General features: G+C 40.1%; 1 protein-coding gene and 1 non-coding gene across 4 annotated transcripts; both read left to right on the top strand.

The window, feature by feature from the left end:
• Positions 1-9,786, top strand: EIF5 (eukaryotic translation initiation factor 5). Of its 3 annotated transcripts, none has more exons than XM_001366906.5 (12): positions 1-2,209; positions 2,395-2,663; positions 4,013-4,295; positions 4,485-4,566; positions 4,861-5,033; positions 5,168-5,279; positions 5,694-5,836; positions 6,153-6,311; positions 6,616-6,777; positions 6,930-7,094; positions 7,203-7,337; positions 7,779-9,786. In XM_001366906.5, exons 3-12 carry the CDS (start codon positions 4,224-4,226, stop codon positions 7,869-7,871), a joined length of 1,296 nt encoding a protein of 431 aa, XP_001366943.1. In that variant the 5' UTR covers positions 1-2,209; positions 2,395-2,663; positions 4,013-4,223; the 3' UTR covers positions 7,872-9,786. The 3 variants fall into 3 exon arrangements, with proteins under 3 accessions (XP_001366943.1, XP_016283442.1, XP_056667196.1); XM_016427956.2 differs by having other exon boundaries at positions 1,379-1,820; XM_056811218.1 differs by having other exon boundaries at positions 1,383-1,484.
• LOC130456736 (small nucleolar RNA SNORA28) lies at positions 5,442-5,566 on the top strand. Its single transcript, XR_008915780.1, has one exon. It is a non-coding gene; the product is annotated as a small nucleolar RNA SNORA28 (small nucleolar RNA).
• Positions 9,787-12,187: the final 2,401 nt, after the last annotated feature.

Raw genomic sequence — 12,187 nt, 5'->3', positions numbered from 1 at the left:
TTTTTTTAAATATATTTTATTTGATCATTTCCAAGCATTATTCGTTAAAGACATAGATCATTTTCTTTTCCTCCCCCCCACCCCCCATAGCCGACGCGTAAGTCCACTGGGCATTAGATGTTTTCTTGATTTGAACCCATTGCTTTGTTGATAGTATTTGCATTAGAGTGTTCATTTAAAGTCTATCCTCTGTCATGTCCCCTCAACCTCTGTATTCAGGCGGTTGCTTTTTCTCCTCTGTATTCAGGCAGTTGCTTTTTCTCCCCTAAGATTCTTAATTTGACTTCCAATGAACTTTTTAAAAGGTATTTTTTCAAAATAATTGGTTTCCTTTTACAACCCTATGTATTTTAAAATATCTTAAAACATTGTTTTGGGAGGAAAAGGGTGAATAGGCTTTACCAGACTACAAAATGGGTCCAATACAGAAAAAATGTTAAGATCCTTTGATCTAGAAAAAGGCAAAACCAGAATGGCAAAATTAACAAATTCAATTTCCTGGCTCATTAAGTTGGTTCTTGGTATTCCTGCCTTCTTTATATTCCATGAGTTTCTTGTCCTTTAAAGCCCAACTCAAACTTACTCCTTAGGCTCCTTGTGACATTTTTATCTTCTATTTCTCTAATGCATTCATCATATTTTACATATTATAGCTATATATGCATGTTTTGTTCTTCTACTAGACAACAAACTACGAGAGATCTTGACATTTTGCCCAACTCCTACCTACATGGTTCAATGTACACAGTAGGCACTAAATACATTGTTGAAATTTCCCAAAATCCCCTTTCCAAGTCTCTCTAACCAGAGGCTAGTCCATGTGATTGAGGAATAAAAGATAGCTTTTGGGAGGAAAAACTGACCATCTCCCGTTTCTGAGGACATTATCCGGAGACAAAGCTGGATTCAGATTTCACCTTGGAAAGAGGAGAGGACCTGTGGTGTAATGGAAATGTCTCTGGAAAAACCCAGAAATAGCATGACAACATTTTAAGCTTCTGCTTTTACAGAAGAAACACAAACTCTGGCTGAATTCAGCAGGGTTCATGCCTTGCCTTGCGGTTACAGAAAACAAAAAAAAATTTTTACAAGTTCTCTCAGAGGAAACTTTAGTAAGCACCTTAAGGAGTAACCATAATAACACAGTGGCTTGGCTTTTATTTTTCTGCCCTCATCAGAGCTTTGTAGTTGCTAATTAACTCCACGTGCTGTGGGGCGGGGTGCCTGACTGCCCATTTCATAGAGAACAAAGTTGAGTCACTCTTAGGACGCTCTCAGAAGTAAAACCAAGACTCACACGTGGACGCGCGGGGAAGCCACCGCCGCGTCCCCAGCGTTGACCTTTGACCTCGGGGCCAAGGCGCCTGCGCAGTAGCAGGAAAGGCGCGCGCCAGGGTTACCCTGGAGGTGAAAGAGTTGAGAGCCGAGGAAGAACCCCGCTAGCCCGGTGCTGGGGGGCCGGGTAACGAAACCCACACCATCATGTAACGACAAACCCCACCCCCAAGAAGCGAACCGGGGCGCCAGAAAGGCGGGGGTTGGGGGGTGGAGACGGGAAGGAAAACCAACCGCCATTTTCCTCCCGCTTCGAGAACGAAACGGACACGCGCGCGCCCCCTCAATCCTCGGGACCTCCTAATACCCCAACCCCTTCAACTTCCGGCCGGTCTCGCGAGACTCCATGGCTAGAAATCTCGAGCTGTCTTCGTCGTGCTGTACCTTGGGGTTGCTGGTTTGGTCGAGGGGTGGGTGTGGAGAAGGGGAAGAGAGAAGACAGGGAAAGGCGGCAGACCTTGATTGACACGACACAACCACTAATGGTGTGCAGGCTTGAAGGGCTCACCGACCAATTGGCTGGGACGGGCGGGGGCGGAGCCTTGGGGAGGCGGGGGAAGGGATTAGAAGCAGAGGCGGGCAGGAGACCATGATTGACTCGAGGTCTTGGCCAGTAGTGCACGAGTTAGAGAGGCCCATTGGCCAATAGGTTGGGACGCTCAGCTAGGGCGGGTGTGAAAGTAGGGAAGCGAGACAGTGGGGGAAGGCAGGCGGCCGTGATTGACATGAAGCAAAGGCCAATGGCACGCGGGCTCGAGAGGCCCACCAGCCAATGGGCTAGGACGGCCGGACCAGGGAAGGCGGGGCCTGGGGGGGTAGATTGATCGCGGCGGCGGCTTCGGCGTTGTTCAGTCAGAGCGAGAACATTCCAGAGGTGAGTCTGAAGTGGCTTTGGCTCCAGCCCCGCGGGGCCTCCGTACTCTATAGCCGCTGCGGGTCTGGGCTCCCGGAACGATCAGCGACGCCGGGAGCGGGCGGGTGGGGTAGGCAGGTTACGCTGATGCTTTTTCTCGCCGGGACTGGCCCCTGTTAATGGCGTCTCTGTCTCTCTCACTTCAGGTCGCCAGGCTCCTAGGTGCCGAAGGGTGTTGCCTCCCCCCGGACGTCGCTGGGACCGCCCCCCCTTCCCCCCCGCTGGTCGGCGGCGGCACCTGGCTTGGGCCGCTCCTCCCGCTCCGCCTCCTCCTCCTCCTTTCTCCTCCTCCTATTCCCTTACTCCTTCTCCACCTCTTGCTGCTGCTCGGACTCTTGTTTATACCGCGCCTCAGACACTTCATCCCAGTCCCGGGCGAGCAGCGTTGGGTTTATGTCTTTATTTGACGAAAACGGTGAGTGGACGCCGGGCGTCGGGGCTTTGGCGGGACGGGGGCGGCGGCGGGAAGCGTGTGAGGAGGCGCCCGGCCCTGGGGAGATGGCGGCCGCACAAAATGGCGGCTCTACTTCCTCTTGACCTCACCCCCCAGTCGCGTGGCGCAGTTTACTTCGTATATCCCCTTAAGTTGGGAGAGGAAAGGGGAAAAGTCCCAGGGTCGGCGGGTACAGCCCTTTCGCCCCCGTGAAGGGGGCGCACCCAGGCGGGTGTTTCGCGAATGAACGACTGGGTTAGGGGGTGGTGATCCTGGGAGCTTTGCGCATGCGCCACGCCTCCTCAAAAGCTGACTCAGTGCTTAATTGCTGCATTTATGAGTCATCCAGCCCGGCTGGGGGAGGAGACTGGTGAGGGGGAGGGGAGAGGAGCGCCCGGCACCGCAGTACTTCCAGGCCTCTGCTGCTCCTCAGTTTCGTTTCCTATCCTGATCTTTCAGCCAGTTCTGTCACCCTGTGGGTGCGGCTGCTGCGGGGGTAAAAGGTGCCCCGCACTCCGAAGCAGTTCAGGAGGCGAATCCCGTCTGCTTCTTATTAGTTGAACCATCTCTAGGGTATCCCCATCTGTACTCCATCCCTTGACCTAGAGAGAAATTATACTTAGAAAAGACTGATGTGTTTGGTTGCGTTAAGATACAGGTAACAGTGAATGTGTAGGCACCTTTTTTCAGATAACCAGGCTGCATCATAATCAACCTAGCTGAATTCCTGTTACAGTGTTTAGTTTGAGTTTTTATATATCTTATGTAAGGAGAGCAGTATGGATAACTTGTGACTAGAATGACCTCAATTTATCTTTCTAATTTGTATTTGGAACAAGAATTCCCACATAAAATTAACATGGGATTTACATTGAGCTTATGTTACACTCTGCATATTTTATTTCATGTGAAATTGTTGCCTAAATAAGTGATATCAAAACACTAGTTCAAACTTGTGTTCTATCTCCTGATGTATTGAGGAAGCCAGTCTAGAGAGTGCATCCAAGGTCAAATGGCCTGTCAGAAGTGGGTATGAAGTAAAGGGGATGGGGGTGTTAAATATTTGGTAAAAAACAAGAATAGATGTAGAGTTCTGCTTAAAAAGCAGAGATTTTTTTCCTCCAGGGGAAAAAATTCTGTTCTTGCTAACAGTTTTCTTGTCTGTTAAGAATTGTCAACAGCTTTTTAAGCCCCTTTTTCCCCCCAGTGATTATATGCATGGCATTAGATGTGACTTTTTGAGACTATAAGGACAGTTTGTTCAGAATGTTCTTCCTGATAAAAGTTACTAAATTTTGTTTATTCTCTCACCCTACCTTTCCTTCTTTCAGAGCTGTTGCGCAGCCATTGGTACCTGTATTGGGGAAATATAGCATACAAGCAAGACGCTTACAGCCTCTGTGGCAAAAACTTTTTCATGTCAGAGACCGAGAACTCTTGCAGTCGTTTATGTCATCCCTTCTTCTCCAGACAGAAGATACCAAAAAGTTGCAATCAAAGATCTCTTCATCTTATTGATAAAACTACTACTAATAAGCCAAAATGTCTGTCAACGTCAACCGCAGTGTTTCAGATCAGTTCTATCGCTACAAAATGCCCCGTCTGATTGCTAAGGTAATGTTCACTGGTTTCCTTTTTCAGGTGGGTTGGGAGGCTGAAGTATTGATGAGTCTTAATGGCTTGATGTATATTATCTTTTGTGGGTCAAGTGGTAGCTCTATAAATTAGTATTTGTGTTATTTAAGTATTAAGATTATTGGTCTTTTTCTAGGATGAAAATAACTGTCAAACTTGGCTTTTTAGGTTGAGGGCAAAGGAAATGGAATTAAGACAGTTATAGTCAACATGGTTGACGTTGCAAAGGCGCTTAATCGGCCTCCAACGTGTAAGTATAAACCTTTGAAGAAATATAAAATAACAATTCTAGTGATTTTAATGATATTTTTACATGTGAAAACTTCATGTTCTGGGCTATAGAGTATCAAAATATAGAAAGCTTCTCTCTTCTCATGCGTTCACTCTTTGGTGTGTGTGTATACATAAACAATTTTTTAAACATACTACAGATGGGTTTGGAACAATTGATCACATTAGTTTGGGTGGATAAAAGAATAATGAATGCAGTGAACATTAGTGAAGTAAAGTCTTTTACTTCATTCACTTTTTTTCCCCTCTTAAGATCCTACCAAATATTTTGGTTGTGAGCTGGGAGCACAGACCCAGTTTGATGTTAAGAATGACCGTTACATTGTCAATGGATCTCATGAGGCGAATAAGCTGCAAGACATGTTGGATGGATTCATTAAAAAATTTGTTCTCTGTCCCGAGTGTGAGAATCCTGAAACTGATCTGGTGAGTGAATTGTTTGCATAGATATTGTATGTTTTGATAAAAGAAAGCATAGTCTTTAAAATTGAGTATACATCTAATCTATACCTGTAAATATACTCTCTGGAACAATGCTAACTTAATTTTTCTCTTGACAGCATGTCAATCCTAAGAAACAAACAATAGGTAACTCTTGCAAAGCCTGTGGCTATCGAGGCATGCTTGACACAAACCATAAACTCTGCACATTCATTCTCAAGAACCCACCTGGTAAGTAGTATCTACCTACTCTTGAACAGTATGTATAAAGCAATACAGTGGTGGGGTTTAGGGTTTTTGTTGCTTTAAAAAGTATAAGGTATATATGTTTTTAACAGTAATATCTTTCCCAGAGGGATTGGTTTGCCATACACCTCCCTCTGTGATCATTGCAAGTAACACTCTGTGGCAGACAAAAAGTTGTTTGACACAATTTAAACTTGCAGACAATAAGTAAGTCTAACCTATTCCAGTGGTCTCTCTTAAATGAGACCATCTGTTATATAGGCTCAAACAATATCAGTACTCAATACTAAAAACTTAATATTGTTAACACCTAGGAAAACAGGAAAGGACACTGAGAGGGTGAATAGGTAATGGAAATTGTGGGATTCAATTTTTGTCTTCTTCCCCTTTCTTCCTCAGAGAATAGTGACAGTGTTACGGGAAAAAAAGAAAAAGAAAAGAAAAATAGAAAGGGCAAAGACAAAGAAAATGGTTCTGTGTCCAGCAATGAGACAACACCACCACCACCACCACCCAATGAACTTAACCCTCCACATGCTGTGGTGAGTGTGGGAAGTACAGTGTTAATAGTTCTTGTTATTTGAACTTTACACCTTACAGGTATGAGGGGATCTGAGTTTGATTTGGGCAATGATCTAAAAGTAGGCAATAAAGAGAACATATAAAACATAACTGAATCTATTGAATTAAATCAGGGTAAAATAAGCTCATTTGGAAAAAAAATCAGGCAAAGAGGTAGCTTTTGCTTTACTAAGAATTCAAAAAAGTATTTTCATCAGGAAAAGGCCCATTACTAATTCAGGCTTTTTCCAAATGTAGCTGTAAGTTGCCAACTGAAATCTTTGGTTTTATGTACAGGAAGATGATGAGGATGAAGATTGGGGAGAGGATACAACTGAAGAAGCTCAAAGGCGCAGAATGGATGAAATTAGTGATCATGCAAAAGTTCTGACACTTAGTGACGACCTAGAAAGGACAGTTGAAGAAAGAGTCAATATTTTATTTGACTTTGTGAAGGTAAAGTGTATGTATATTTTAATAAGCTTGAAGCACATTCTTGAATTAATTTATATTGAGCATTTCATCAGGGCAAATAATTATGGAGAAGTAGTAGTTAAGGTGATTTCATTTCTTGGGCCACCAAGAGTGAAGTGTGTATATATATAAATATAATCTGTTCTAATACAAATTTTCAATTTAGCCTATTGTAATACAAAATGCCTCTTTACCCTTCCCGCCCCCCTCCCCATTATAACAATAACATTGGGTACTTGTGAATGAGCAGCAAAATGTTATCTTCCAACTGTTTTCCTTCCTGCAGAAAAAGAAAGAAGAAGGTATTATTGATACTTCTGACAAAGAAATTGTTGCAGAAGCAGAAAGACTGGACGTAAAAGCTATGGGCCCTCTTGTGTTGACTGAGGTTCTTTTTAATGAGAAGATTCGAGAACAAATTAAGAAGTATAGACGTCATTTTCTACGAGTAAGCAGCTGATATTTTTTAAGGCTTCTCTTTAAAAGAGGGACTGACAGCATCCGACTTTACTATGAGTAAAAGATTTTTTTTTTTGACCCATATAATACATGAAAGGGCTGGCAATGTAGGCTTTCTAATGCTAAGTTATGTTTTTGCAGTTCTGCCACAATAACAAAAAAGCTCAGAGGTACCTTCTTCATGGTTTGGAGTGTGTGGTAGCTATGCATCAAGCTCAGCTCATCTCCAAAATTCCACATATCTTGAAGGAAATGTATGATGCAGACCTTTTGGAAGAAGAGGTCATCATTAGCTGGTCAGAAAAGGTGGGAAAATGTTTTTATTGTGTTGGGGTTATTTTATTTTTCTTAAAATTTCCCGAACAGTCTAGTAAGTTTTTCAAATGAAGCTAAACTAATAATGAATTTGTTCAGGCCTCTAAGAAATACGTCTCAAAGGAACTTGCCAAAGAGATTCGTGTCAAAGCAGAGCCCTTTATAAAATGGCTAAAGGAAGCAGAAGAAGAGTCTTCTGGTGGGGAAGAGGAAGATGAAGATGAAAATATTGAGGTATCTTGCTTGTAATATATTCAGGGATGTGTTTATAAATTTATGGAAATGATTGCTGAAAGCATCCTTTTAATCAGAGGCACTCAAAAGGAGCTAAAAGATTTTCTTGCTCCATCCCTACTTTCCAGTCTTAAGATTTTAAGGTAACTAATAGAATGTGATGTGACATAATTGGTATATGTGATTGCTCAGCATAGTTTTATAGCAATGAATTCCTTCAGACTTCCTTGTGAGTCAGCCAAAATTATTTCTTAGTGTGATTTCATGAAAAATAAGTAGCATTTCCTATTATTTGGGGTTTTTTATCTAAAGTATTCTAAGCATTATCGAAAGTAAAATTTCTGGTTTTTTTTTTTGTTTGTTTTTTTACATATTTAATGTGAGCTAATAAACTTGTTTTATGATGATTCCTCTTAAAAAAAACTTGCCTTTGTTTCCTAGGTGGTGTATTCTAAGACTGCCAGCGTACCTAAAGTTGAAACTGTGAAGTCAGCTGATAACAAGGATGATGACATTGATATTGATGCCATTTAAAACAGTGCAACCGAGCTTACAGTGTAATGCTTCGAATTCTCTGCATTTTCAGCCAGAAGTGCAACATGTATGTGCAGAAGCTAAAATGGCTTAACATCATGCTACACTTTGTACTCAAAATGTCTTTTTACTGTGAGTGGTGTAACTAAGCCCAGTGAGACATCTAGGGAGTCCATATACATCAGTGCCCAGGTTTAGTTTGCTTATTTATAGCATGTTACTTTGGGGGAAAAACTAGTGATGGACACATTGAATTACATTTATTTAGTTGTAAAAATAAAAATTTGTTTTTGGTCATTCTTCAGTTTGTTACTTTGAATGACTTGAGCCTAAAATGACACTAGCTTCAGTGTCTAAGCCAGCCTAAAGGAGGAATGGGAAAGGCTGAGTTTTTTGTGATCTTGGGAGCTTATTAGATTTGGTATTTCTTGGAGGGCTTCAACCTGGGTGAAAAGTTTGATAGTTTGACATTAGTTAACCCTGGTTAGTAATAAATGAGGAAATTGTGAAATCCCTCTATTTCTAACCCTTCAAATTTGGCATCTGAAAATTGTTCCTTAGAGTAGTAAATTCCACCATAAAAATGACAGATAACAACACCTTATTTCGTTGAGAGTTGAGGGATATGAGTGTAAACAAAAGTTGAAAGGTTTTTTTTTTTAAAACTTGAACTGTGCAAATTTATGTATGTTTGCTCCATGTTGTCATTGAGGTTTAGTGCAATGTACATGTGGGCTAAGCTGAGAATCTTTTCCATATTAACAAATGGAGTATTTCTGTATGTGTAGCAATTCTGCAGAGTGAAATTTCAAACTTTTGGATGTGATTAAATAGGTTGACCTATAACAGCCAAATCGAAGATTTATTTTAGGGAAAACAGGGAGAAGATGTGCACTAATCTAAAACAGTGAACATCACTGAGATTTTTTCAGCCTTGACCTTGATAGTCTAGATCCCCAACTTCAAAATGTTTGGGCATTTATTATACCTTTTCAGTGTGCTACTTGCCCTGATGTTTTGGTTTGATACCTTTCATGCCTTTTTACATTGATATAGCTTGTGCTGTTTGGAACTTGGGCACTATCTTGCCAAAATTTTTAAGAAGTGTTAATATGTCTAACTTGATTTTTCTAAACATTCTTATTTAAAAAGACTGAAATAAAGCTAAAAGCGTACTTTATAAGTCAGAACCTGTAATGCAGAGTGTGACTTGGTATATTTTTTATTTTACATTGACAATAGCCAGATATTCACAAAAGTTTGTGATGGGTGTTAAGAGTTATATAGGTGGGGGTGGTCCCAGCCCAGATTTTCACGAGAGTTTATTGACTCCATATATAGTTTGCAGATTTAAACTTCTGACCCAGACTTAGAACTATTTCAAAATAGCCATCTTTGTAATGGGATTTTGCTGTATCAAAAACTTCTATGTAAAAGAGAATGATTTTGGAAATTGAAAATTCATTGCTGAAAGGTAGAATCTTTAGGATACAGACTTTTTTTGTGGATTGGAGGAAATCCACCTAACTGACTCCAATGTAAAAGAAATAAGTATGCAAAGGTATTGTGAAAACACCAGAATTGATTAAAATGTCAGAAAACCTTTTAAAATTGAAATGTGCAGGCTGTGACATAGGAGATCACTTAAAACAAGCTAACGAGGTTCTTTAAATCTTTTATAAGTATAAAGAAAAGCATTTCAGTTTTTGAAACACTAAGTGACAGGAAATCTTGTACACTGGACCAATGTGAAATCTTAAAGGGATCAAAATGTAACTAAAATTGAAGCTTCAAGAAAATAAAATATTCACAAAAGGTTATCCTATGGAGCAATTGTATCCTTTGCTCTCTTCCACTGTCTTTAAATTTTCCTGTTTTCTTCTACATTACTTGATTATTAAACAATTACTATTGAGCCTTTTGCATTTTTTTGTGGGACCATAACTTTTTTTTATGACAAAGTAATTGCCACATTTTTAGAAATGTCTTTGCCTTTGTACAGCCTCAGGGAGCTTGTCCATCCCATCCTGCCAAACTTAAATGTGGAAAATTTTAAATGTGTTATTCCATTGAGGCAAGCATGAAGGAAGATTAATTATAATATTATAATTGAAGTGGATTAGTATCTGTTATACAGAGAGGAGGGGAGGTCCTTTAATACTTTTGTTATGCTAGATAAGGTTTTTCCTAGTGCATATGCCATTATCAAACTCTAGAAAGCTAAAAAACTTGTTTTCCTTTGGCTCCTTGGGCATTCAGTGGCTTGAAATCCATCCTAAACATTCAGAATATTTGCCTTACCTGTTAGACTAGCTCAACCAGTTGGTAAAGAATGTAAGTAATTCTATGTCACAAAAGCACATGAAGGGGGGGGGGGGTCAAAGCTAAAGTAATGGGCAATGGTTAGTTTAAAACTGCTCTTGATTTAGTATGTGATCAACTTGAGGTTTGCATTTGTTAGAGGTGGGATTGAAAGTACAAATGGGTAATATTTTATCACACTAGAATTATACAAGATAGAAGATCTCTGGTCCTCTAAATCAGGGTCATTAAATTGTACATAAGTATTCCTGTAGTCCACATTTTGGAGGGGAGTAAATATTGCCCAATTGTATTTTAAGCTGGTTCAAGTGGCTGCCTGGAATGTTGAAGTGTTTCAAGTGCTGACAAAACCTCTGCTTTAGTTGAACTTTAGAAGCAAAAATTCATTTGCCTCCCTTCCACTGCACCTCAAATGTTTATAACTTCCATTTAGTAATACATTTCTCTCTGACCACTTTAAAAAATCATCATGTCAACCCCAAATGATAGCTAATTTCATTGATTCTGAAGTTTTAAGTGTGAAAAAAGATTGCTGTACCATAGTTAATTTCTAGAGAGGCTGCAGTAGAGAGAAAAAGTGTTTGAGGGCACCCAAGTTTGAAGTGTTCATTTTCTTTACATTGTTGGGAAGTAATTTGTGTACAGTAATTAAGAGTGTTAATGAATCTTCCTGAGTTCAGCAAAAGGGCCTCAGCCAGGTGACCATGGACAAGTCACTTAACTTTTGACCTCAAGTCCTCATCTGTAAAATACAAGGTGGTGACTATCCACTCTAGTATCATTACCAAGAAAACACTAAATGTGATCATAGAGGAGTCCACACAACTGGTAAAACTCACTAATTTAATTTTCAGATACTTGGAAATGAGACTGAAGTATATCTAACTTGATCTATAGAAGTGGGGTTTTATTTCAAATCTTTGAAGTACAACCCCCTGAATTGTCTGTAAAATTTGTGAAAATCCTATTGAGTGAATGGTCTTGTCCTTTAATCTGAAGAACTATTCATGAAGTGTAATTGGTCAAACTAAAATGGTGGGGAGAGGGGGATGGTAATAACCATAAATGGAATAAGGAACGGGACAAAACTTCCTAACAATTTTTTTTTCAGTTGTATCCCACTTGTCAACCTCATTTCTTGGGTTGGAATGGTTCACAGCATTTCTTTATCCAACTCATTTTGCAGAAGAAACTGGGGCAAACTAAACTGTTAAGTGCTTGCTCAGGGTCACAGATAGTCTGAGGCCAGAATCAAACTTGGGAAGATATCTTTCCTTACTCCAGGATTAGCACTATCCTATGTACCATTCCAACATTTTAGATAATTTTTAAATGATTAAAGCACTTGTTCAGAGGAGCTAGAATAGGAACAGCCAATTAATTGAGATTTTTATGAAACATCCAAATGACCAAAATAGATACAGAATTTATACATAAAGACTAAGGCTATTGGATTATCAACACTTTAATAAAAGTGCTTGCCATATTCCTGACACTGCTAGATTCTGGGAGTGTAAAAATGAAAATTACACTGCTTACAAATTTTTGTTGTTGGGAGGGACATGAAGAATAAATTGATAGTATTAGAGAGTTTGGAGCTGGGTTCAGGAAAGGCCTCATGTAGAAAACGGTACCTTAGTTGACTTGGAAGTAAAAGGGATTCCATGGAGCAGAGGAAATACATTCCAGGCATGAGGAGGTAGTACAAAGAAAAGTAGAAACAGGAGATGGAGTATTAAAGATTTAAAAATAGCTATGCTATTGAATGTGGGAAAGAGGAGCAATAGGAATGTATAATGAGGCAGGAAAGGCATTTTGGGACCAGGTTGTGAAGGGTTTTAAAGATCAGAAGAATTTATTTTGTACAAAGATGAAGCCACTGGAGTTTTTGAGTAAAGGGCACATGTTCAAGAAAAATCATTGGCTGAATAGAGGATGGGATGAAAGCCATTAGCAATATTGCAGTAATCTGGGTGTGAGACCCTGCCCTAGAG

The sequence above is a fragment of the Monodelphis domestica genome, chromosome 1, assembly GCF_027887165.1.
Source record: "Monodelphis domestica isolate mMonDom1 chromosome 1, mMonDom1.pri, whole genome shotgun sequence".
Lineage (NCBI taxonomy): Eukaryota > Metazoa > Chordata > Mammalia > Didelphimorphia > Didelphidae > Monodelphis > Monodelphis domestica.
Note: the sequence above shows the minus strand (reverse complement) of the source record. Positions and strands in the feature narration are given on the sequence as shown.